The sequence below is a fragment of the Narcine bancroftii genome, chromosome 4 (assembly GCF_036971445.1).
Source record: "Narcine bancroftii isolate sNarBan1 chromosome 4, sNarBan1.hap1, whole genome shotgun sequence".
NCBI classification, from domain to species: domain Eukaryota; kingdom Metazoa; phylum Chordata; class Chondrichthyes; order Torpediniformes; family Narcinidae; genus Narcine; species Narcine bancroftii.
The window spans coordinates 21140074-21167304 of NC_091472.1; the positions used below are offsets into that span (position 1 = coordinate 21140074).

Genomic DNA, 27231 nt, shown 5'->3' on the forward strand with positions numbered 1-27231 from the left:
GGAAATCTGCTATCATGTTTGACCGTCTGATTACTTGTCAAGTCCCCCTTCAGATAAGGGAGGTTGGGTATGGTCATTGCATTTCAGCATTCCCAGTGATGTCCACATCCTATGAATGAATAAATGTAATAGGATTTTGGATTTTACCATGAGGTCATTTTTTTTATATACAAGTGCAAATAATGAGTCCACTTTATATGCTTCCGCTCCCAAGAAGACAAAGAAAATAGAGGTTAGAAACAAAATATATAGATTTTATGATAAATGTCAGGATAGAGGATGCAATTAAAAATCGCGTTGTTTTGCTAAATTGATAGGAAGGGTACAGAAAATCAAACATGAGGAAAGGATCAGTAAGATATTTTAATATTTCATATATATATTGTATCTAAATTGTTGTCCCAAAGGCTGGTCAAGTAGTAGCCTGTCACAGTGGTACTGAATTAAATCTTACAGGCTTATATGGCAGACTGTAGAGTTATTGGGTGGAAACAGACCCTTCACTGTTACCAAAGCCAAGGAGCTGATTGTTGACTTCAGGAAGAGAAAACCAGAGGTGTATGATCCAGTGATCATTGGGGGATCAGAAGTGAAGAGGGTGAGAAAAGTTAAATTCTTGGGAGTCACTATCTCGGAGGATCTTTCCTGAACCCAACACTCTCATGGCATCATGAAGAAAACATGTCAGCGCCTCTACTTTCTCGGTGTTTGCGGAGGTTTGATATGACAATAGAAACCCTGGCAAATTTTTACAGATGTGTGGTGGAAAGTGTGCTGACTGTCTGCCAATACACTTGAGCATAAACCACTGCAAAAGGTTTTCTCACCCTCTTCACTTCTGATCCCCCAATGATCACTGGATCATACACACAGCCCAGGACATCATAGGCAAAACCCTCCCACCATGGAGAACATCTGCAGGGAACGCTGCCAGAGAACAGCAGAAATCATCAAGGATCTACATCACCCAGCACAAGCTCTATTCTCACTGCTACCATCAGAAAAGAGGTACAGGTGCCACAAGACTCACACCACCAGGTACAGGAACAGCTATTACCCCTCCACCATCAGACTTCTCAACAACATACTCAATCAAGGACTCATTTAAGGACTCGAACTTTTGCACTTTATTGATTTTTCTTCTCTCTGTATTGCGCGGTCTGTTTACATTTCTTGGTTTGCATGTGTGCATTGTGTACTTTTTTTTGCACTACCAATAATATCCCTTTAAACTCCTTGTATTCATCCAATATTTTTGTTAAACATTGCAATGGTACCTGCTCAACCATCTCCAGCACCCCATTCCATACACTCATCACCCTCTGTGTAAGAAGGAAAAAACCCTTGGGTCCCTGATCCTTCCCCCCACCCCCCCACCACAACCTGTGTCTTCTGGATACTAATTCCCCTACTCTGGAGAAAAGACTATTCACCCGATCTATTCCTTTCATGATTTTGTTTATCTCTATGAGATCACCCCTTGTTCAACTGTGTTCCATGGAACAAAGTTCTAGTCTGCTCAATCTCTCCTTATAGCTCTGAGTCCTGGCAACCTACTTGTAATTTTTTTTGCACTCTCTCCAACTTGATAACATTTTTCCTACACCACAGTGTCCAAACTGAACACAGCAATACTCCAAATGGGGCCTCACCAGCGTCTTGTACAACTGCACATGACCTTTCAACTTCTATACAGGTAGTCTTTGACTTCTGACTTATGTGAGTTGCGTCCACCCACACATACGACTGAAATTTTGTACATATTTTGCAGTGGAACCCCATTGTAATGCAATAGTTTGGGTCCAAAAATTGCATTGTGAAAAAAAGCGGGGTTGCACTAAATCAGGGTTTCAATAAATGTTTGTAGTTACAGTTGAAATTAAAACACAAAATAATTTTTAATAAACCAACCAATCCTGCTCCCAGTGGAAAGGCAAGGTTCCTGCTCCAGGCGGCAGCCCGATGCTCGAGTCAAATGACTAATAAAGATACTCAACAATATAAACTAGTAAATAATAAAGGTACTGTACATATGTTGACCTTCTTCATTAAATATTAATTTGAAAATCTTTTTAAATAATTGCCTTAAGACCTGGTTAAGCCATGCCCAGTTGAGCAAATCCGACTTGCGTCCAATCCAAGTTAGGATAATTTCTTCGATCCCAATTATGGTTGTAAGCTGGGGACTACCTGTATTTAATATGACTGATGAATGCGAATGTGCCAAATGCCTTTTTGACCACCCTATCTACCGATGACACTACTTTCAAGGTACCTGTGCTCCTACATCCCTCTTCACTTTGGTACTCCCCACTTCACTACCATTCACTATGTAGGTTGTACCCACATTAGACCTCCCAAGATTTGGTGGCGAGATTTGATGTAGACTGGATGAAGTTTAGATGAGCACCTTCATTCCATTTCCACCCTCTATAATCAACAAATCTGCCATATATGCCTGAAAGATTTGATTCAGTACCATTGTAGTAAAATACGAAAATCTGCAGACACAGTGGTTGAAGAAAAAACATAACGCGGGAGAAATTTAGCAGGTCAAACAGTGCACTTTATAGAGTGAATATAAAGATACATAACCAGCGTTTCAGGCTTGAGCCCTTCATCAAGGTGCGGACAAAATATGGCAGGCACCTGAACAAAATGGTAGTGGGGAGGGGCGGGGAGGAGCAGAGTTCCACAGGCAGGAGGCAATAGATGAATAAAGGAGTGAGGGCACACCAGCAAACAAGAGAAGGGAGTGTGGCTCTGTGAGTGGAGAGTTGTAGGAAAGAAGATAATACCACTGTGTAAGGCCACCAGCAATAGCAAGGACCTACCTATGGCCAACCATTTTAATTCCCACACTGACATATATATGTAAGGCCTCGTGCATTGCCAAACCAAGGTTACCTGCAAATTGGAGGAACAACACCTTATATTCCATCTGGGCACTCTCCAACAAGATGGCATGAACATAGGCCTCCAATTTCAGTTAAACCCCTCCCTGAGTCTCTTTCCCTATCCCTCTGTCCATTTCCTCCAGCTCCCCACCCTTGTCTTTTGTCTCTCCTATCAGAAATCTACCCTCTCCACTAGTGCTCCTCTTTTTTCCTCTCTTCTACTCTCCCAGCCAAAAAAAATGGCTGGGAGAAAAGTGGGGTTTGGAGACACAGCTGCCGGGTTCTACCATCCAGTCCAACTACTAACAGCTCCATACAGACTTTAAATAGCCTATTAAAGGAGCCAATGGTGGTTTATTTTAAAATCCCGCAACCACGGTGGCACCTGTATTTGGCAGCGGCCTCGAGGGATTGCAGACTCCAGAGAAGCAAAGGACTGATGCAGGCCACCAGAAAGTTGGTAGACCATCCCCTGTTTGAGAAGAAGCAGTGGAGGCAACCTTACAGGATGGTGACCATGGCGGCAGACTAGTGAGGGGCTCTGGGGCTGAGGAACACACAAAGGTGGCGGGCTGTTGGTGACCAGAGGCAAAGAACTTATGCGAGCTGGTGTCCCCCCCCCGCCCCCAACCAGGCTGTGGACTGCTGGAGACTGGCTGAAGAGGTACTAGGTATTGGAAGTGGGATGTAAGAGACTGCCAATGGTTTGGACTGACTGCAGAGGCCGTGGGCGTGCTCAGGACCACGGCCTCTGCAGTCAGTCCAAACCATTGGCAACCCGAACTCCAGATTCAAATGTCCGAATGGATCTGTAAGCCTTCCGCTTCCAATACCTAGTACCTCTTCAGCTAGTCTCCAGCAGTCCACAGCCTGGTTGGTGGGGGGTGGGGGTGGGGGGTGGGCACCAGCTCGCATAGGTTCTTTGCCTCTGGTCACCAACAGCCCGCCACCCCTGTGGGTTCCTCAGGTGCCTGAATGGTAACCATTTGGCTGTTAAGCACCAAAGACTGGTGAACTTTGTTAATGCTAACTTCTGTGCACAGAACAAGAATTGCCTGCAACCAGTGAGATTAGATTGTTATCCAAATAACTTTTCTAATCTTAAATATACATTACACACACCTGCGTGTATTAGAAAGGGGGATTAAATGGGTTAAGTAAGTAGGTTAAGTAATAAGTTAAAGTTTAATTCTGTTTTCTTGTTCAAATATAATTAAAAACTACTTTTGTTTAAGTAACCCTGTGTTGTGAATATCTATTGCTACTGGTTTTAGGGGTCCTGTAGACTCCGTAACAATTGAATATTGCCATGTTTGACACGGGCAGTTTTAAAAAGACTGGATTGAACAATTATTACAGTTATGGCAACCCATCTGAATAGTTGAACATGGATACCAACATGCTGCATGAAGCCTTAGCCCAACACGTCATTCAGTAAGATGCCTTTGTCAAAACTGTCAGAAATATTTATTGATATAAATTAAATCATCAATAAAATACCTATTGTGCTTCCCTTATTGCTGCATAAAAGGAAATCCTATAAAAGTGGAAGTTTAAGGATTTTGTTTAATTGCATAAGTGTTCAATAATTTTTTTATAATTTAAATTTAGACATACTGGATGGTATCAAGCTATTTTGGCTCACGAGTCTGTGCCGCCCGACTTAGACCCAATTAACCTACACCCTAGTACTCTTTGAATGGTGGGGTGAAATTGGAGCCTCTGGCGAAAACCCACACAGACATGGTGAGAATGTAGCATCTCCTTACAGACCTTCCCCGGTCCCGATTGTTGGTGTTGTAAAGGCATTGCACTAACCACTACACTAACCATACACTTCAGTCCTTAAGCTGCTCTTTTTTTAAAAAAAAACATGCGGCTTAAAAAAATGTAATGTATTCCTTCTATTTGCTCGAGAAGTGGAGAAGCAGAGGCCTGGTACCATGTTTGATTTGGTCCAGTTGAAAACAACAACTATTTATTTTATAGCTTTCTGATGTGAAGTAATGTAGCAGTCTGACAGAATAAAATGAAAAACATGGAACATTATTCACAATCTGGATTATCTTATTCACATTGACAAAAACAGAATTGAACATCAGACTTGATGGCAGATTTGGAAAAGAAAATATATTTGCAAACTGAAGAATCTAAGCGGAAATGCCATCAATAAGTCTTGATGTTTGTGACAGCAATGCTGGAATGTAAGAAATGGTTCTTTAAAAACAGTAATAAAATGAAAAAAAAAATGGAGCAAAATTTAGAAATCAAACATGCTTAAAGTTGTAAGATAGGGTGTGGAGAGGAAGGAACAAATGGAATATTTGTGATTGGATGGAGTCCAAGCAAAACCACAGCACAGGAATGTGGTATTGGGTGTAAGAGATTGGTTGAACTGTTAAACACAGTTAGTTTCTCTGGACAGGACAAGAGAGGGATTCAAAAAAAAAAGTGATGAGAGATTCCAACATTAAGAACATAAGAACATAAAAAAATAGGAGCAGGACTAGGCCATCCAGCTCATCGAGCCTGCTCCGCCATTCAATAAGATCATGGCTGATCATCAACTCCACCTACCTGCCTTTTCCCTATATCCCTTAATTTTTGTTTTGTAAAAATCTATCTAACTGAACCTTAAATATGTTTAATGAAGTAGCCTCAACCGCTTCTCTGGATAGAGAATTCCACAGATTTTGACTCTCTGGGAAAAAGTTTTTCTTCATCTCTGTCTTAAATCTACTCCCCAAATCTTAAGACTGTGTCCCCTATTCTGGTCTCACCTACCAGTGAAAACAATTTTCCTGTCTTCATCTTATCTATCCATTTCATCATTTTATGTTTTTATAAGATCTTCTCTCTTTCTTCTGAATTCGAGTGAGTATAATACCAGTCAATTTAGTCTCTCCTCTTAGTTTTGTTTTTGTTTCCAGTCCAGTGAATGTGATATTAAAAACATTCAATTCAGTAAAGCTCTTTAAGAGAAATCTGTCTGACTGCAGACCCTCCCCTGACCAAAGCAACTGGATTGATTCTTCAATATCTGAATTGATCAGTAAGACATTGTTCCAAACTATGTAAATATTGGTACAAAACAGAATGGTCACATGAATTGATCAGTGCACTAAATTCATGTTGGTACACTGGGCTATTTGAATGCAGTGTTCTTGAAGGACAGGGAAAGGCTTGAATTGTGAGAGTTAATAGTCTTATTGCAAGATAAGATATATTTTGTAAACTTCTCAGACTACTCCATCATGATCCTTGGATATTTCCTTCTGGCAGTTGGGAATTAAGGGAATATGTCATTGAGATATGTAAAATTGTGGATTATTTTTCTTTTGGAGTAGTCATTAACTAGAGGACATAGATTTGATTGGTGAACTGATTAAAATGAAGTTGGCCAAATAATTCATCAGTTTTCTTTGTTTCCAGTCGTGTGTTGTATTTTCCACCTACTTGATTCTAAATTTTTAATTTAGTTATACAGTATTCTTTAATTTTTAAAGTTATGTCTCAGTTAAACATTTACATCTTCAGAAATAATATTCCTAATTTTTCAGCATTTACTACCAAGGGCAATGATAAATGTGATGTCGATCATTTTTTATTTCGAAATATAAATGTGAATAATTTTATTCCACTGTCTGCATGTTAATATTTCTGGGAATTGAGGCCACCTTTTGAAAAGGTTTTTAAAAATGTTCTATCCATGTGTTGAGATGTTTAAACAAGAATGAATTGTGGAACTTGCCCTTGAGTGATTTGCTTTCATAGCAGATTGTGTGGCATTGATTTGACTTTCATCTATTAATACCATTTTGCCTAGGGCATATGACGTTGAAGAAAGGTTTTCATTTTTCTGTTCAATGTAATAAACATGTTTTGTTGAAGTTGGGTTTAAAGTACTAGATCAAACTTTTAAATGTTAAATTGTATTTCTTTCCATTTTTCTGACTATTAAAAATGCTTCTAAAGCAATAAAAGTCTTGCTTGCTACAGCCTCCCAGGTATATGAAATTCACTAGCAACAATTCAAGTATAATTAACACACAGGTGGGGGTAAAAACAAATGGAAAACAGAAAAATAATAAATAAAAATATCCACAGTACTGCTGACAAACATTTGGTATTGCTGTTTAGTACAGGGAAGTTCAAGTGTCTGTTATCTGTTGAGGGGGAAATAAACTGTTCTTGAACCTTTGATGCCAGACTTCAGGCTTAAATATGGCAGTGAAAAGAGAGCATTTCTGATGGTCGCCTTCTTGCGGGTCAACTTTTTCAGCACAGACAGTGGTGGATATGTGGGACAAGCTGTCATAGGAAGTGGTGGACATGGCTAAATTACAACATTTAAGACATTGAGAGGTACATGGATAGGATTAGAGGGATATGGGCCAAATGTAGGCAAATGGGACAAGCCCAAGTAGGCAACTTGGCAAGAAGGTGGCTGGCATAGACAAGATGGGCCAAAGGGACTGATTTAGCCATTTAATATAGTGAAGATTTATTGTTTAATATGTTGCTTGCAAGCTTCATTCACCACAATGAGGGGTTGGGAACACATTTAGCAGTTATTTCAAAAATGGGTCCATAAAAACTATCAAGGTTCAAGTCATTTTGGCTTATAGGAATGAGTCTGTGAACTAAAGAAGCTCTTTAAAATGACAGAAGGCACTTTTTTTGGCCAGTCTCTGGGAACAATTGCCATTAGATTAATACATTTAATCTTTCCCAACTTCTGTTTCACTTTATCAAAACAGATGTGGCTTGCTATTGAGTTAGCACACACTAGGAGGAGTTTAACTAGCTTCTTACTTTATGCTAACACAGCAAATTATATTCCCTGTTAAAGTGTTCACTGTATCTCTAGTTATATTACATCTTACATTTAAAAATGATTCTTTAGGACCTAACCTCTTTGTCAATTGGAGGAGACCTACTCCTAAATTTGTGTAAGTAATGGATTAATGATTATAACCATATAACAGTTTGCAACGCGGAAACAGGCCATGTCGGCCCTTAGAGTCCGCACACTTGAACAACTCCACGAGTTCCCCCCTCCCACTCTCCACCCATAATCCTTCTCATATCCATGTACACATCTTCTTCTTTGGCTTGGCTACGCGGACGAAGATTTATGGAGGGATAATGTCCACGTCAGCTGCAGGCTCGTTAGTGGCTGACAAGTCCGATGCGGGACAGGCAGACACGGTTGCAGCGGTTGCAGGGGAAAATTGGTTGGTTGGGGTTGGGTGTTGGGTTTTTCCTCCTTTGTCTTTTGTCAGTGAGGTGGGCTCTGCAGTCTTCTTCGAAGGAGGTTGCTGCCCGCCAAACTGTAAGGCGCCAAGATGCACGGTTTGAGGCGATATCAGCTCACTGGCGGTGGTCAATGTGGCAGGCACCAAGAGATTTCTTTAGGCAGTCCTTGTACCTCCTCTGATGCACCTCTGTCTTGGTGGCCAGTGGAGAGCTCGCCATATAACACGATCTTGGGAAGGCGATGGTCCTCCATTCTGGAGACGTGATCTACCCAGCGCAGTTGGATCTTCAGCAGCGTGGATTCGATGCTGTCGGTCTCTGCCATCTCGAGTACTTCGATGTTAGGGATGAAGTCGCTCCAATGAATGTTGAGGATGGAGCGGAGACAACGCTGGTGGAAGCGTTCTAGGAGCCGTAGGTGATACCGGTAGAGGACCCATGATTCGGAGCCGAACAGGAGTGTGGGTATGACAACGGCTCTGTATACGCTAATCTTTGTGAGGTTTTTCTTAAATGACAGGAAGAACCCTGCCGCAACGATCTTATCTGGAAGATCATTCCATTCTGCCACCACGCTCTGAGTGAAGAAGCATCCTCTAACATTTCTCCTACAGTTTTGCCCCCTTACCCTTAAATTATGCCCTTTTGTTCCAACCTCCCCTGCCCTCAGGAAAGAGTCTACTCACGTCTAGTCTATTTATTCCCTTCATAATTTTAAATAATGGCGTGAAGCAAGGCTGTGTTCTCGCACCAACCCTCTTTTCAATCTTCTTCAGCATGATGCTGAACCAAGCCATGAAAGACCCCAACAATGAAGACGCTGTTTACATCCGGTACCGCACGGATGGCAGTCTCTTCAATCTGAGGCGCCTGCAAGCTCACACCAAGACACAAGAGAAACTTGTCCGTGAACTACTCTTTGCAGATGATGCCGCTTTAGTTGCCCATTCAGAGCCAGCTCTTCAGCGCTTGACGTCCTGCTTTGCGGAAACTGCCAAAATGTTTGGCCTGGAAGTCAGCCTGAAGAAAACTGAGGTCCTCCATCAGCCAGCTCCCCACCATGACTACCAGCCCCCCCACATCTCCATCGGGCACACAAAACTCAAAACGGTCAACCAGTTTACCTATCTCGGCTGCACCATTTCATCAGATGCAAGGATCGACAATGAGATAGACAACAGACTCGCCAAGGCAAATAGCGCCTTTGGAAGACTACACAAAAGAGTCTGGAAAAACAACCAACTGAAAAACCTCACAAAGATAAGCGTATACAGAGCCGTTGTCATACCCACACTCCTGTTCGGCTCCGAATCATGGGTCCTCTACCGGCACCACCTACGGCTCCTAGAACGCTTCCACCAGCGTTGTCTCCGCTCCATCCTCAACATCCATTGGAGCGCTCACACCCCTAACGTCGAGGTACTCGAGATGGCAGAGGTCGACAGCATCGAGTCCACGCTGCTGAAGATCCAGCTGCGCTGGATGGGTCACGTCTCCAGAATGGAGGACCATCGCCTTCCCAAGATCGTATTATATGGCGAGCTCTCCACTGGCCACCGTGACAGAGGTGCACCAAAGAAAAGGTACAAGGACTGCCTAAAGAAATCTCTTGGTGCCTGCCACATTGACCACCGCCAGTGGGCTGATAACGCCTCAAACCGTGCATCTTGGCGCCTCACAGTTTGGCGGGCAGCAGCCTCCTTTGAAGAAGACCGCAGAGCCCACCTCACTGACAAAAGGCAAAGGAGGAAAAACCCAACACCCAACCCCAACCAACCAATTTTCCCTTGCAACCGCTGCAATCGTGTCTGCCTGTCCCGCATCGGACTGGTCAGCCACAAACGAGCCTGCAGCTGACGTGGACTTTTTTACCCCCTCCATAAATCTTCGTCCGCGAAGCCAAGCCAAAGAAAGAATTTTAAATACCTCTATCAAATCCCCTCTCAACCGTCTATATTCCAATAAATAAAGTCCCAGTCTCCTTAATCTTTTGAATGTGTTTTTGCCATTGATAAAGAGGAAATAGTATGGAATGAAATGTATGAAAATCATTAAACTTGTTTAAATAGTAACCAAGAAAAAGGTTGGCAATAGTAAACCTTGGTGTCAAGATGATGGATTCTGGAGCAAGAAAAAAATAACTGCTGAAAGAACTCTGGCTTGAGCAGTATCTGTAAAGGCAAAGGGCAGGGTCTTGACTCAAAACATTGAGCATCCTCTTGCTTCCACAGATGATGCTTAACCCACTGGGTTTCCAGCAGTAGAGTTTTAACTTTGGGGTTACTGTTAGGTTTATGTTTGTACTTGATTTGCATAGGTACTGTATGGATTTAACAATGCCAAGATTTTTATTTGTAACAACATAAATAAGGCCATTTTGGGAAACATCAAGAATGGGATTGATATGGGATTAATATAGATGAGTGATTAACTGTCAGTGTATTCCTGGTTAAAACTGAGCCTTGCTCAATTGGATGCAGATGGATAAAAATGCTTTCAATTATTATTAATGTGCAGAGCTCATGTACTTGGCTTGCGTCCAGTTAACCAACATTTTTTTTGCTCTGTGGGGAGCTGCTTCAACTGAAATCATTGCCTGTTTGAGGCAATCTTCGATGTGTTAGTGCTTTGTCATGTTTTTGTTGAGGTGTGTAATAATATCATGAATGTAGATATTAAAGTTTAGGTTTGAACATGCTATTTTGGCTTTGACACTCCTGCATTCTGCAGACTGAATCTCTAACCACAGCAGGCAGGGGATGTGGTAGAAAAAATGATCAAAGGATCATGAGTTGAAATAATGTATCCACAGGCAAGGGAAAGGATATCTTTTCTCAATAGGCTTTTTCAGGTGCATTCTCCGCTAAGAATGTGCCTGAAGAAGCAGAAGCGGACCTTTAAATTGCCATTCAGGTGGCAGCGTTGAAAGCGTAGTGCTGGCCACCTGAAAGGACAGCTGCAACGGGATGCGCATCTGAGCGCATTCCAGCTCTGGTCCCTTGGGCTGTCAAGTCAGGATGGCTGGCTGTCAGCTGGGACAGCCAGCCTATCAGCGCAGGGACGTCCCCACACTGATGCCGTTGCCCTGCTCTCTCTCCTCTCACGGGGCTGGAGCGGCTGGTGGGGAGGTATGGGGGCTGGAGCAGCTGGCGGGGGACGAGGCTGGTGCGGCCGGCGGGGGAGAAGGAGGCTGGTGCGGCTGGCGGGGGAGAAGGAGGCTGGTGTGGCTGGCGGGGGAGAAGGAGGCTGGTGCGGCTGGCGGGGGAGAAGGAGGCTGGTGCGGCTGGCGGGGGAGAAGGAGGCTGGTGCGGCCGGCGGGGGAGAAGGAGGCTGGTGCGGCCGGCGGGGGAGAAGGAGGCTGGTGCGGCCGGCGGGGGAGAAGGAGGCTGGTGCGGCCGGCGGGGGAGAAGGAGGCTGGGGCACCAGCGGGTGAATACAGGGTCTGGAGCGGCCGGCGGGAAGAAGGAGGCGCTCGAGTCGGGTACTGGTATTGTTTCAGCCAGCCCCCTTCTGCCCCGCCAGCTGCTCCAGCCTCCTCCCCCGCCGGCCACTCCAACCCCCTTCTCCCCACTCCCAAAATCAGTCCCCACAGTGTGGGGACAGCCCGCACCGGCTGCCCAACGATGTGGGGACTGATTTCATGAGTGGGGAGAGAGTGGGGCAGCGGGATCAGTGTGGGGACGCCTTACGCAGGAGTTCCCATGCTGACGGCCACCCGACAGTGTGGGGACTGGGAGAGGAGCTGTCAGGCGCTGGCCAGCTGACTGTCAACCGAATGCAGCTGCTTTTAGGCGGGACTGATTTCATGAGTGGGGAGAGAGTGGGGCAGCGGGATCAGTGTGGGGACGCCTTACGCAGGAGTTCCCATGCTGACGGCCACCCGACAGTGTGGGGACTGGGAGAGGAGCTATCAGGCGCTGGCCAGCTGACTGTCAACCGAATGCAGCTGCTTTTAGGCGGGACTGATTTCATGAGTGGGGAGAGAGTGGGGCAGCGGGATCAGTGTGGGGATGCCTTACGCAGGAGTTCCCAAGCTGACGGCCACCCGACAGTGTGGAGACTGGGAGAGGAGCTGTCAGGCGCTGGCCAGCTGACTGTCAACCGAATGCAGCTGCTTTTAGGCGGGACTGATTTCATGAGTGGGGAGAGAGTGGGGCAGCGGGATCAGTGTGGGGATGTCTTATGGGGACTGGGAGAGGAGCTGTCAGGCGCTGGCCAGCTGACTGTCAACCGAATGCAGCTGCTTTTAGGCGGGACTGATTTCATGAGTGGGGAGAGAGTGGGGCAGCGGGATCAGTGTGGGGATGCCTTACGCAGGAGTTCCCAAGCTGACGGCCACCCGACAGTGTGGAGACTGGGAGAGGAGCTGTCAGGCGCTGGCCAGCTGACTGTCAACCGAATGCAGCTGCTTTTAGGCGGGACTGATTTCATGAGTGGGGAGAGAGTGGGGCAGCGGGATCAGTGTGGGGATGCCTTACGCAGGAGTTCCCAAGCTGACGGCCACCCGACAGTGTGGAGACTGGGAGAGGAGCTGTCAGGCGCTGGCCAGCTGACTGTCAACCGAATGCAGCTGCTTTTAGGCGGGACTGATTTCATGAGTGGGGAGAGAGTGGGGCAGCGGGATCAGTGTGGGGATGCCTTACGCAGGAGTTCCCAAGCTGACGGCCACCCGACAGTGTGGGGACTGGGAGAGGAGCTGTCAGGCGCTGGCCAGCTGACTGTCAACCGAATGCAGCCGCTTTTAGGCGGCTGCATTCGAATGGCTGGGGAGGCCACTGTGCTGCGGGGATTATCCCTCTCGGAGGAGGGTTACTAAGCTCGCCTTGCAGGCGCCTCCTGCACATTCACATGGCCTTCCCACAGCCACATTTTGCCAAAATATGCGGCTTTACAAGCAGGGCATTTGGCCACCTGAAAGTGCCTTACGTAGAAATATCTTACCACATTCAAGTTGTGATTCATCACCATATTCAAGGAGAATTTCTTTCTGTTGCCATTGGATAAACCAAGCAGAATGGTGCCTTGGAAACAATCTTTGTTCTAAATTATCTTACTCCATACAGTATTCTGTTTTATTTGCAATACATGCATGGGTTGACATGCTAGATAGTGTTGTAAAGAAGGCTTATGGCATACTTGCCTTCATTAGTTGGGCATAAAGGTAGGATCATCTTGCAATTATATAAAAGCTTGGTGAGGACACACTTGGAACATTGTGTGCATTTCTAGACACACCATTGCAGGAAGAAGGTGAGGCCTTGGTAATAGTATAGAAGAAATTTACAAGGATGCTGCCAGGATTAGAGGATCTGAACTATAAGACAAACTTGGGTTGTTTTCCCTGGAGCACTGAATCTGAGGGGTGTCCTGAAAGAAGTAATAAAACCGAGGTGTTGATAAAGTAAATAGAGGATAGATTTCCCAGTGTAAAAAAAAATGTAATTTACTAGAAGACATGCTTTTAAACTGAGGGTAGGAAAGTTGACTCACAAAAGAGTCTGGAAAAACAACCAACTGAAAAACCTCACAAAGATAAGCGTATACAGAGCCGTTGTCATACCCACACTCCTGTTCGGCTCCGAATCATGGGTCCTCTACCGGCACCACCTACGGCTCCTAGAACGCTTCCACCAGCGTTGTCTCCGCTCCATCCTCAACATCCATTGGAGCGCTCACACCCCTAACGTCGAGGTACTCGAGATGGCAGAGGTCGACAGCATCGAGTCCACGCTGCTGAAGATCCAGCTGCGCTGGATGGGTCACGTCTCCAGAATGGAGGACCATCGCCTTCCCAAGATCGTATTATATGGCGAGCTCTCCACTGGCCACCGTGACAGAGGTGCACCAAAGAAAAGGTACAAGGACTGCCTAAAGAAATCTCTTGGTGCCTGCCACATTGACCACCGCCAGTGGGCTGATAACGCCTCAAACCGTGCATCTTGGCGCCTCACAGTTTGGCGGGCAGCAGCCTCCTTTGAAGAAGACCGCAGAGCCCACCTCACTGACAAAAGGCAAAGGAGGAAAAACCCAACACCCAACCCCAACCCACCAATTTTCCCTTGCAACCGCTGCAATCGTGTCTGCCTGTCCCGCATCGGACTGGTCAGCCACAAACGAGCCTGCAGCTGACGTGGACTTTTTTACCCCCTCCATAAATCTTCGTCCGCGAAGCCAAGCCAAAGAAAAGGAAAAAAAAGAAAGGAAAGTTGAAAGGGGATGTGCAAGCAAGATAATGGTAGGTGTCTGGAATTAATGTCTGGAGAATAATGATGAAAGCAGATGCAATGGTATAATTTGAGGCTTCTATATAGACACATGGATTTTCAGAAAATAGAGGAATATGATTCATATGGACCTCTCCTGGTACCGGTACATCAAGGCGCCATGAAGAAGGCATACAAACACTTATACTTTCTAAGGAGTCTGAGGAGAATTGGCATGTTGTCGCATACTCTATCAAACTTGTAGAGGTGTACTGTACAAATTATACCATCTGATTGCATCAGTCTGGATTAGTAAGTTGAGTGCCCAAGAATGCAGACGGCTATATACATATCCAAAATCTTCATGGCTCCAAGCTCTCAGTAATTTAAGACCTCCATATGAGGTGCTGGCACCATAAAGGACCCCCATCACCCTGGTCACACGCTCTTCTTGCTGCTACTTTCAGATAGAAGGTACAGAAGCCTGCATTCCAGCACCTCGAGGTTCAAGAACAATTTTTTTCCCAGCAGCTATCAGTTTTTTGAGCCTCCCCTTACTACTTTATGGAGTGCCACAGTAACAAAAGTTTTAATCAAAGTCAATAATATCATACTCTATGATTGTAATATAGTCTATACCAGCCATTCTCAATGGGGGTCACAGCACATTTAAGTTAAAGCGTTGTTTTCTTTTCATCTCCTATTACAAATATTTCTGTTTCTTTTAATGTAGTCGGTAGGGTAGAAGTACAGAAGAAACCAAAACTTGGCTGTTTCGCAGGGAAGGGGGTCCGAGAACCGAGCAAAGTTTACGGTGGGGGGGGGGGGGTTGTTCGGAATAGCTGAAAAAAAGGTTGAGAATGGTTGGTCCATACTTCCCCATATCTTTCAAAATCTACAATATATACAACAAAAAAACAAACTCTTGCAGGAACTCCATGGGTTGAACAGCATTTGTGGAGGGAATGAATTTGACATTTCAGATCTAAAACCTGCATCAGGACTGAGAAAGGAGTAGGAAAGTGGCCAGTATAAAGAGTAGAGGAACCAAAGAGTGAGGATTGATGAGCAGATAAAGTTGGCTAGGGTGGAATTGAGAGGCAGGGTAATGATTGATGAAGCAGACAAGAGGTGAAAATTTAAAATTAGATGAGGTGGGTTCAAATGATAGTGAAGACAGACATTTGAAAGGTGTTGAGTGCACAGGCTGGAATCTGATGGGTGATGATGGGAACTATTGAAGGCAGAAATGGTCAGATTCAGGGGGTAATAAATACACGGATAAAAGCAGTGGAGATTAGGACAAAAGTGGATGATAGGGGCTGGAGGTGGGGTTTGGAAAATCAAACAAAACTCAAAGTGCTGGGTCAGGAAGAGTGGTTACCTGGAATCCAGTTCAAATCTAGTGCTGTCTGTAAGGAGTTGGTCGGTTCTCCCTATGGTCCATTGGTTTCCTCCCACCCTTCGAAAATGTACAGGTCAAGGACTCATGGATGAGAAAGGCCTGTTACTGTGCTGTGTTTAAATTTAGAATGTTTCACTAATGATAGTTAAACTGAAGCTATTGTCTGACCATTACCTATTCTTTCTTCTCCAATTGCATCCCTGAAACTATTTCAAATTAACTATGGTAGTTTTGCGACTTTTTTGGAAATTTTGGAATTGCATCCATCGTATCAAAAACGTTTTCAACTCCTTATCACAGTGGAAATTTTCCTACTGCTGATATCCTCTTACATCTTGATTGCCTCAAATGACCTCCAGGCCACTTTTGGACAGCATCCTTTTTTCCTTCATGGCTTGACTTCATCCAAAACTGCTGTATATATGGCAACTTGCACAAGTCCCATTCACTCATTATCCCTGTGCTTGCTTGCTTGCTGATTTCATTAATGTTTTCAGTATTTCAAATATTTTTGAGTTTATTCCATTTGCAAATGTTTTTGATGATTGTTCAGGAGACTATCAGTTTTCTGCAATTGAGAGGAAAGAATATAATGTTATTACAATCAACGTTGCTCCCTGCAGTTTGAAGCAGCACTGAATTTGTCCAGTTATGTTTTATGACATTGAGAAGCAATGCAATTATTTATCGTGGCAGCTGCACAAAAATGTTTCAGGAAATTTGTATTCTCAATGGATCTCTAAGAAATTACTTTGAAATAGGAAAGTACAAGTTTTTACTGTAAGTTGTGGGTTTTGAAGGGCTACAGTTTACTAAAACAGTTCTCAGCTGTTAAAAATGAGTTAAGACAAACAGCTTATAAATGAGATCTTGAAGTTGATCATTGAAAAAGTTAATGTCTGAAGCACACTGGAGTACAGGCAATATATTAATGCAAGCTATGCTTTAGTTTGTGTCCTGCAATGACTTATAAAATGAAACATAAAAATTTTAATAGCTGACTTGTTTTATTGGCCTCCAGTCATTTTTCTTTGATATAGTGATAAAAGTAGATTTACCTATTGTCTTCTAATGATAAGTGACTGGGGGGAAAATATGTTGTATTGTTTAAATTACACAGGAAAAATCCTTGTGAAGGGGAAAAATTATAAACTTGACAGCAGGTAGGATTTCTTCAATGAATATGTAAAATATTCAGACTAAAGCTATCCCATTTTTATATCCTGTACTTAAGTGACAACTGCTGGCATTGTGAAATTACGGCAAACCACATCATTTGGAGATTGCACACAATTTTGCTAGCCAGCATTCCATAACGATAATAGCTTTCATTTATAGTTTTTTAAGTTTGTTCAGGTTTTTTGTCACATATCTAGTACAGTGAGAGGTTATCACCAGCATTCATACAGGCTTGCAAGGAGCATAATTTGCTGAGTATAAGATTACAATGAAAATAAAAAATAAAAATCAATTTGCACTAAGCAAGGGCAGCATGATAGGATCGTTGTGGGGTTCAGTCAGGATCCTGATGGCTGCGAGGCTGAACTGTTTTCAAGTTTGTTGGTGCATGCTGTCACATAGTTAAGCCTTCTCCCTGATAGGAGGATCGAGAAGAGAGTGGGCCTGGGGTGTATTGGGTCTTTCAGTACGTTGGCTGCCTTTCCTAGGCAGAGGGAGATGTAGAAGGAGTTCTTGAAAAGGATGAAAGTTTTTAAGTTCTGATTTGCATCCACTTCTGCAGCTTCTGATCTAAAGCAGAGTAGTTTTCACACCATGATGTATGCATCCAGCGAGAATACTTTCAATGGTATTTTGAAGCTCTTAAGGGACAAGAGAGACATTCTTAGTAGTTTGAGGAATAGACACATTGTTGTGGTTTCTTGGCCGTTGCATTAATGTGTTTGTCATAGGAGATATTTAATCCTAAGAAGTTGAAGCTTTCAACTTCAGTGCTATTAACGTGGATGGGGTGATGCCTCAGACCCCTCTCCTGAAGTTAGTGATCATCTGTTTTGACTTATTAACATTAAGTGACAGGCACCATGCTACTCGACTTTCTTCTGTCTTGTCATTTGATACTTAGCCAACTCTTGGCTGAACAGTTGTGGGTGTAGAGGGAGTATAGTAAGGGACTGGGTACAAGTAGCCCTGGTGTTGAATGTGATTGTGGAGATGAGATATTGCCAATCTTCACTGACTGCAGTCTTGTCAGTCAGGAAGTCAAGGATCCAATTTCAGAGGGGTGACTGAGGCCTAAAGCATGCTAAGTTTAGGAATGGGAGGCAATGAACAGTAGTCATACATAGTTGTTGTTGGTGTCTAAGTGTTTCTTGGGCTGAGTGGAGAACTAGACAGATGATGTTTGCCATGACCTTTGCCTTTAACATGCCAAAATAAACAAAATATGGCACAAACACTGTCAGGAATTAGCAAAGTGACCAAAAGCTCAAGTAGAGCTAGTAAATATGCTTTACGTTCATGGATAAGGTAGAGAGTTTATACTTGAATGCCAGAACTTGTGCTTTTGGCAGTTCATTGCAAGGCTTTCAATTCTTTGAAATGTTGGGGTAATTAAGACATCAGATTTGAGGAATTCAGTTGTCAAGGAGCTTTGAAGGAAAGGAAAAGACAAAAGTAAGGAGGATGAGACCAGAATAAGAATTTAAAACTCAATGTGTTGTTGTCCCTTTCGATACTTTTTTGCATTCCATTGCTGTTTAAACTATATCTTAAATATAATGTAAGTCTTGTGATTAGTTACAATTGGTAGAATTAAATGGTTCTACTTCTGTCATTGCGTCCATTGTCTAGTACCAGTTGCCTTCGGAAATGTTAGAATTTACTTTTCATACCAAACATAATCTGAATAGATTTGTTTACTTGCATTGCAGACCCTCTTAAAATGGGTTGTGAGGAGCTTGTTTTACTGTCTTGCATCTGACTGGCCACGATTCTGGCTTTTATTCCGCTCGCCTTTCCTCTCCATCAATGTCGTTTATTGTTTTTTTGTCACCAAACCCCTCCACGATTTAAGCCAGCACCTGATGGTCTCGATCTTTTTAATCATTTGACCTTTGACTTCTAATCTAATAGTTCTTATTTTGATCTCAATTTTTTTATATCCATGTCAATTGCCTGTTGCTATTATGGAGATAAGAAAGTTACTGGCAGGGGACAAATTAATGACCAGTTAAAGGCAAGGTTAATAGTAGTTTAATGATTTGTTTTTAATCTGCAATTCATTGGCTTGCTCACAATATATAATATCATTTAAATGCAGTACTGAAGAAGTGCTCTGCTGGTGGAGTCTTGAATAGAAAATTAAACTGCTTACCAATGTAAAAGAACATTTATGAAAAACTATCGTAGAATACAAAGTGGTTGCTCAGATTCACAGATAGCAGTACATCACTCCCAATGAGGTCAATGCATTCTACACTTGCTTTGAATAGAAACTCAGCGAAATAATACCATCTAGCCTGGCAGTCTCATGAGCCTGTACCCATGGTTACTGTTGCAGACATCAGATTGCCTTCCTGAGAGTGACCTGCAGAAAGCAACTGGCCTGGACAAGTTCTAGGGACCTCTATAGAAAATGTCAAGAGAATCTACAGCCAACTATGTTCTCTTCTGACTAAGATTTAAAGTTCCTATCTGCTTTAAGATGACCTCTATTATCCTAGTGCCGCAGAAAAACAACATGCCATAATGACTACTACCCAATGTGTCTGTCATCAGCATAATTTGGAGAATATCGTGATGAATCACATGATCCCAGGCTCTCAGATGGCCTTGGTCCAATACAATTTGTTTACTATTGCAACAGATCCATGGCAGATGCTATAACCCAGCTCTGCACTCATCCCCAGCATATCTGGATAACAAAGACACCTGTCAGAATGTTATTTATTGATTGTAGCTCTGCTTTGAACACCGTAGTCCAAATGGGAAACTTGGAGAAGTCAACGAAGAAGGTGATTAGGAAGGAAAAGATGAATTATGGAAGGAGGTTAGCAAATAATATCAAAGAGGATACAAAAAGTTTTTTAAACATATAAAGAGTAAAAGAGTTGCTAAAGTAGATAGAGGACCAATAGAAAATGATGCTGGAGAAATTGTAATGGGAGTCGAGGAGATGGCAGAGGAACTGATGAATATTTTGGATCAATCTTCACTGTGGAAGATATTAGTTACACACCAGACTCTTATGGTTCTCTCTGAAGAGAAGTGAGTGTAGTTGAGAAATTGAGAGAGAAAGTACTTTGGAAGGTAACTGGTCTAAGGATAGATAAATCTCCCTGATCAGATGGAATGCACTCTCGGTTTCTGAAGGATGTAGCTGTAGAGATTGTGGTACTCTCTGAAGAGAAGTGAGTGTAGTTGAGAAATTGAGAGAGAAAGTACTTTGGAAGGTAACTGGTCTAAGGATAGATAAATCTCCCTGATCAGATGGAATGCACTCTCGGTTTCTGAAGGATGTAGCTGTAGAGATTGTGGTAATGATCTTCTACAAATTAATGGATTCTGGTATAGTCCTGGTGGACTGGAAGATCATGAATGTCTCTCTGCTATTTAAGAAGGGAGTGAGGCAGCAGAAAGGAAATTATAGATATATTAATTAACCTGACATCAGTGGTTGGGGAGTTGTTGGACCCAATTGTCAAGGATGAGGTTACAGAATACATGCAGGTTCATGAAAAGATAGACCAAAGTCAGCATAGATTCCGTAAAGTAAATCCTGCCTGACAAACCCATTACAATTTGTTGAAGAGATCACAAGTAGGACAGGGAGGGGAGATGCAGTGGACGTTGCATATTTGGACTTTCAAAAGGCCTTTGACAAAGTGCTTCCTATTTGGCTGCTAAACAAGGTGAGAGCTATGGAATTACTCCAATACTCTGATAGCTGGAGCATTGGCTGATTGACAGGAAACAAAGAGAAGGAATGAAGGGATCCTATTCTGGTTGGCTACTGGTTACCAGTCATGGTGTTGGGGCCATTTCTTTTTTCCTTGTATATAAATGTTTTGGATTATGGAATAGATGGCTTTGTGGTTAAATTTGTAGATGATGCCAAAATAGGTGGCAGGGTGGGGTGGTGCTGAGGATGCCAAAAGGCTGCAAAGAGATTTGGATAGATTAGATGAAATGGCAAGGAGGTGTTAGAAATTTACAGTCATGTAGTTTGGGAGAAGAAATAGATAGGAAGACTATTATTTAGAAATGTTACACTAATGTTTCTTACACTAATGTTTCTTACACTAATGGCAAGAAGATCTATACTATTAAATTGGAAAGAGGTAAATCCTCCCACTGTTTTCCAATGGTTTACCCAAACTATACTATGTTTAAATTTAGAGAAAATTAGAAACTCTGTCTATGAATCCCCTTCTAAGTTTGAGTTAACCTGGCGACCATTTATTCAATATTTTCATTTGTGGTGAGTTGATCTGGCTCTGTTTTCTTTCTATGATTATGTATGATAATTGGGCTGTAAGATGAGATCAGAGTATTCGGCGTGGTTTAGCTATATCTGTAGGTTTTTTTAAAGTTTTTTTAAATTCAGATTTGTTTTTTCTTTTTTGGGGTTTTTTTTTCTCTTTTTTCATATATTGTTATTAATTATATCTTTTTTTAGAGATAGTTCACACCCTAAACTGATCAAAATTTTTTTTTTATGATATATTTTTATTCTGTAATATTATTGTTTAATATCTCTGTATTAATTCATTGCTTACTATGTATTTTTTTATATCTTTGAACTGTATGTGTTTATAAATTATAATAATAATAAAAAGATTGAAAAAGAAAGAAATAAAGAAAGAAATGTTGAAAATTCAGAATTCTGATGTGCAAAGAGACTTGGGAGTCCTCATACAGGATACCCTAAAGATTAGCCTCCAGGTTGAGTTGGTGGTGGAGAAGACAAATGCAGTGTTGGCATTCATTTCTAGAGGAATAGCATACAAGAGCAGAGGTATAATGGTGAGACTATAAAGCACTGGTGAGACCTCATTTGGACTACTGAGTACAGTTTTTAGCACCTCATTTGAGAAAAGACATGCCAGTGTGGGAGAGAGTTCAGAGAAGATTTACTAGAAGGATACTCGGAATGGAAAGATTAGTATATGAGGAATGATTGTCATCTCTTGGACTCTACTCGTTGAAGGACCAAAGAATAAGATGGGGATCTCACAGAGGAATTTTGAATGCTGAAAGGGGTGGACAGAATAGATGTGGCATGGTAGGGGATTCTTTGACAAGAGGACATGACTTCAGGATAAAAGGGCATCAATTTAAAACAGTTAGGAAAAATGTCTATAGTCAGAAGGTCATGAGTTGGTGGAACTTGTTGGCACAGGTGGCTGTGGAAGCAAGGTTGTGGGTGTATTTAAGGCAGAGATTCACAGGCATTTGATTAGTCAGGATATCAAGGGTTATGAGGGAGTGGAGCTGAGTGGGAGGATGGATCAGCTCATGATTAGAATGGTGGAACAGACTCAATGGGCCTAAAGATTGGCCTCCAGGTTGAGTCGGTGGTGGAGAAGGCAAATGCAGTGTGAATAAACTAAATCATGTGAATAAACTAATCTCTAAAGCCCTGGACTGATTCTCAGCAGCCCTTTGCAACTGGATCGTCATCTTCCTGACTTCCAGAGGGCCTTGCCCTCTAAAACTAGTAGGAGAGCCTATGAGCAGAAGGCACAGCCTCAGAATAAAAGGAAGTCCATTTAGAACAGATGAGCAGAAGTTTCTTCAGCCAAAGGGTGGCGAATCTGTGGAATTCGTTGCCACAGATAGCTGTGGAGGCCAAGTCATTGGCTCGATTTAAAGCAGAGGTTGATAAGTTCTTGATTCGTAAGGATGTCAGGTAATGGGGAGAAGGCAGAAGAATTGGGTTGAGTGTAAAAATACCAGTCATAATTTGATTGGTGGAGCTGACTCAATGGGCCAAATGCCTCAATTCTGTTACAATTTATGGTATTCTGGACCATCAGACTGCCTGAGGATTGGTGAAATATCTCCTCCAGAATAACTCAGCTCTGCAAGGCTGTACACTCAGCACTTTACAATGTTCCTTTTACTCTTGTGCTCTCACTCTATTCCTAATTTTGCAGGTGACACTGCCACAGTAGGCTGGATTTCATACCGTTTCAAGACAGAGTGTGTGAAGGAGATGGAAATCTTAGTGACATAGCATCGTGACCACAACCACCTCCTCAATGTCAGCAAAACAAGGAGCTGGTCATTGACTTCAATAAGCGTAGTGAAGCACATATCATCAATAATCTATCCTGGTGCAACCACGTTGACAGTGCTGCCAAGAAAGGGCACCAATGCCTCCACTTCCTCAGAAGCCTAAGGAGATTTGCAATATTTTTGATCACTCTTTATGGATGCACTATAGAAAATGTCCAGATACATCACAGTTTCTTACAGGAACTGCTCTGCCCAAGTTTATAAGAAAGTGCAAAATTTTGTGAAAGCAACCTAGGCCATTAGGTTGCTTTCCTTTCAAGTTTATTACATTATACCTGGTACACTGAGAAGGGTTCTTTAGTAAGTCAATTCTAACGTGCATGAGGCAAGGTAAAAGACCAGGAGCACAATTACAGTATCATGTTAAAATGAAAAGATTAATTAATACCATACTGTGATGCATCTAGATACTATGCTTTCATTGGTAGACCTGTAGAAATTAAGGGACTTGGGCAATATGCCAAACTTAATATTCTAAAGAAGTAGAGGCATTCGTGTGCTTTCTTGACCATTGTGTCAACATGATTGGTGCAGGTCACATTACAGGAAATGTTTACTCCCAAGAACCTGAAGCGGTCTACATCTCTTGATACAGCACCATTGATGTGCACAGAGGTGTGGGCTAATCCACTGCTTTGTGCAGATTTTGTTTAAATTACTAAATTGTTCAAAATTATGCAAATAAACATCTGCTTCAAGCAAATTTTCATAAAGTTTACTGGATCATTGTTGCTTAGAGTTGTAGGTTAAGTTGTGCTTCAGACAAAGTTGAATTTCTGCCAGATGAGGGATGGTTACTTTTCTCATTGCCATTATGTTCATCTGCTCCTTTCTAGGATTTGGAATGCATTGACTGATAACTACGGTAATGTAATGGCTGTGGACTGGAAGACATCCCATACCCGTGCTTTGCACCTGCCAACACTGAATCTATCAGAAAAGGCGGTGAGTGATTTTCATTTCTGATCTTGACCTCAATAAGATTGCAGATTTTGGTTGCTGTATATAGAATTAGCTCTGTTGTGTGAATGCATCTTCTGGTACAGATCATCATGGGTTACTTTGGTTTATAAAGAGTTTGGTTTTGAACATAATCTTTTATCTATCTCTAATGACACCCTATGTGGATTTGGGATTGTCATCTTGCCCCTTTTTCTTTTTTCTTTTTTTTTAAAATTTTTTATTTTTCACACCATAAATCACATTAGCCATGATATACACTTTTTCTTTTTCACACATTTACAGTGACTTTTTCTCCCCCCCCCTCCCTCCTCCCAAGCCACCCCCCCCACCCCCCCTCTCATCCATTTTAGGTATACAATCTAGGTTGTATTAATTCAGTCAGACAATGTTGTCATTCAACAAAAATACACCAGAAATTCTACAGAGTCCATTCTTTTCTTTCCTTCTCCTTCCATCAACTTAGGTAATGTTTGTCCCCGGTAGGTTTTCGCTATTGTATTTAATGTAAGGCTCCCATACTTGTTTGAATATTTCAATATTATTTCTTAAACTATATGTTATTTTTTCTAATGGAATACATTTATTCATTTCTATATACCATTGTTGTATTTTCAAATTATCTTCCAATTTCCAGGTTGACATAATACATTTTTTTGCTACGGCTAGGGCTATCTTAACAAATCTTTTTTGTGCATCCTCCAAATCAATTCCAAATTCTTTGTTTTTTATGTTACTTAGGAGAAAGATCTCTGGATTCTTTGGTATATTGTTTTCTGTTGTTCTGATCTTCCTCTCGGTGGGATTCCATTCCCCTGGTCTTATTCTTATCCTTCCATTCATACTCAATGGAAAAATAACAGCAGCGTCTATTTTAACCCTCACACCATTATTTTTATTTCCAATGAAGAAGCTATCCTTGGCTCCCATCTATTTAAATGCTTTATCTTGATAATATTTGAAAATTTGGCACTAATATCCCCTAGTTGTTGATTCTTTTGTTGATTCTTCATCCGATTTGTAGCATTAGATCAGCAGAAATTGCCTCCAAATACATTTCGTGAAATCCAGAAAATTGCCATGGGTCTCTTTCATAAGTAAATCCAGTTTTTAGCAATCTTCTTATATTTGATATAGAGATGAATTTTTATTTTTTGTTATATAGTACTACCAGTTGGAAACCGAATCTGGCCATTGAAATATGTTGCCCAATTACATCTAATTAACCTTCCGACCCCATTCATTTTGGAGGGTGGGAGGAAACTGGAGTACTCAGCGAAAACTCGTACAAACTCCTTACAGATGGTGCCAGATTCGAAAGTGGGTCACTGGCATTGTAACAGTGTTGCGCTAACCATGATACTTATTATATCTACCTTTTCTGTCATTGCACTATATATGGCCTCCTCAGATCAAGATTCAATATATTGTAATGTGCACAAAATATACAAAAATTCTTTCCTTTGTTTACCCATTGAAAGGCAAATAAAGTCACCAAGTAGTCCAGCACCATTATTTAAACGAGGGAGACGCAAAAGAGTGTCCCTTCACACACATTGAATGGCTGTGGATCTTGCCACATCTGGTAACCCCTGTACCTGCACAGCACGTGGTTCAGCATTGAATCTGAGTTTGAGACCCTGCATCTACATTGTACCTCCTCCATCTCTGGTTCTGAAACCCTGAATCATGGGAAACCATCAGCTCCTGAGGCCTTTTGACAGACTATCTCAGCATTCCTCTTGCACAATTCTTGGACCCAACTCTTGGTTCCCAGAAGCCAGTCACTATCAGCCTGCAACCAGGCCAGAGGCTTTGACTGCTGAGCCTGAGCTGGAGACTGCATATAGTTTCTTGCGCTTCATACAGCTTAGTTGTTCCTAAATATTATCTTTGAACCTCTGCATTCTAACACTCTGCCTTCAGTTTCTGGAATTATTAATTGCATATTTATATTTTCTCCTTTAATTTACTTTATGGCAGTTAACTGTTGAAGGTTCATCTGACCTAGTATCTTCTAACATAGCTCTGTATCAACTGTTTGATAATAACAAGTCTTCTACATTATGATGCATAAAGGAGTTTTTGTAAATGATTTGATTTCTTTATTGTAATGTAATCAAAACAGTGCAATATTACACAGAATTTGTTTTCTTCTGGCATAAGGTGGACAGATTTGCCATCAGCAAAAATTGCCTAAAGCATCTCTTGCAGTCAGAGAAAGAGATGCAAAAGAGTCCCCTCAAAGTCACCAAGTATCCATGGATTCACCTCCAGAGCTGCTGCAGCCAAACAGTCCAGTCCAAACTATCAGTCCGAGCTCCAGATTTGAATCTCCGACACAATCAAGAAACTTTCAGTGCATTTGGTATCCTCTCGCACCCAGGTTCCAGTATATGGTACCTCTTTTAGCCAGTCTCGATCCAGTCTCCAGCAGTCCACAGCCTAGTGTGAATCCCTCGACAGCAGTCACTAGTAGCTCGTAGGCTGCGCAGGTTCCTCGCCTTGAGTTGCCAACAGATCACTGCCTGTGTTCTTCTGCCACAGCCACTCACAGACGGTGCCATAGTCATCATCCCATGGGTCTTCTCCTCTTCTCAAATGGTGGGGGGGGGGGGGGGGGGAGAGTTCTCCCCATTTTCTAGTGCCCTGCACCAGTCCTCTGCTTCCCTGGAGTTTGCAAACCCTCATGGCTGCTGTCGATCATAGCCACAGCCAACTTGGGCACTGGCCCTGCGGTCACAGTGTTTTTAAATAAAATCACCGTTAGCTCCTTTAATAGACAACAGACTCGCCAAGGCAAATAGCGCCTTTGGAAGACTACACAAAAGAGTCTGGAAAAACAACCAACTGAAAAACTTCACAAAGATTAGCGTATACAGAGCTGTTGTCATACCCACACTCCTGTTCGGCTCCGAATCATGGGTCCTCTACCGGCATCACCTATGGCTCCTAGAACGCTTCCACCAGCATTGTCTCCGCTCCATCTTCAACATTCATTGGAGCGACTTCGTCACCAACATCGAAGTACTCAAGATGGCAGAGGCCGACAGCATTGAATCCACGCTGCTGAAGATCCAACTGCGCTGGGTAGGTCACGTCTCCAGAATGGAGGACCATCGCCTTTCCAAGATTGTGTTCTATGGTGAGCTCTCCACTGGCCACCGAGACAGAGGTGCACCAAAGAGGAGGTACAAGGACTGCCTAAAGAAATCTCTTGGTGCCTGCCACATTGACCACCGCCAGT

General features: G+C 42.6%; 1 protein-coding gene across 6 annotated transcripts in view; it reads left to right on the forward strand.

Annotated features, from left to right (window-relative positions):
- fez2b (fasciculation and elongation protein zeta 2b) overlaps positions 1 to 27231 on the forward strand; it is a 204897-nt gene that overhangs the window by 25513 nt on the left and 152153 nt on the right. For all 6 annotated transcript variants that reach the window (XR_011355574.1, XR_011355573.1, XM_069930933.1 and 3 more), the window contains exon 2: positions 23861 to 23969. Coding sequence is in view for 4 of the 6 variants with exons in the window: in XM_069930933.1 (XP_069787034.1) it covers positions 23861 to 23969 (109 nt within the window). In the remaining 2 variants the exon portion in view is untranslated. The remainder of the gene's footprint in view (positions 1 to 23860; positions 23970 to 27231) is intronic.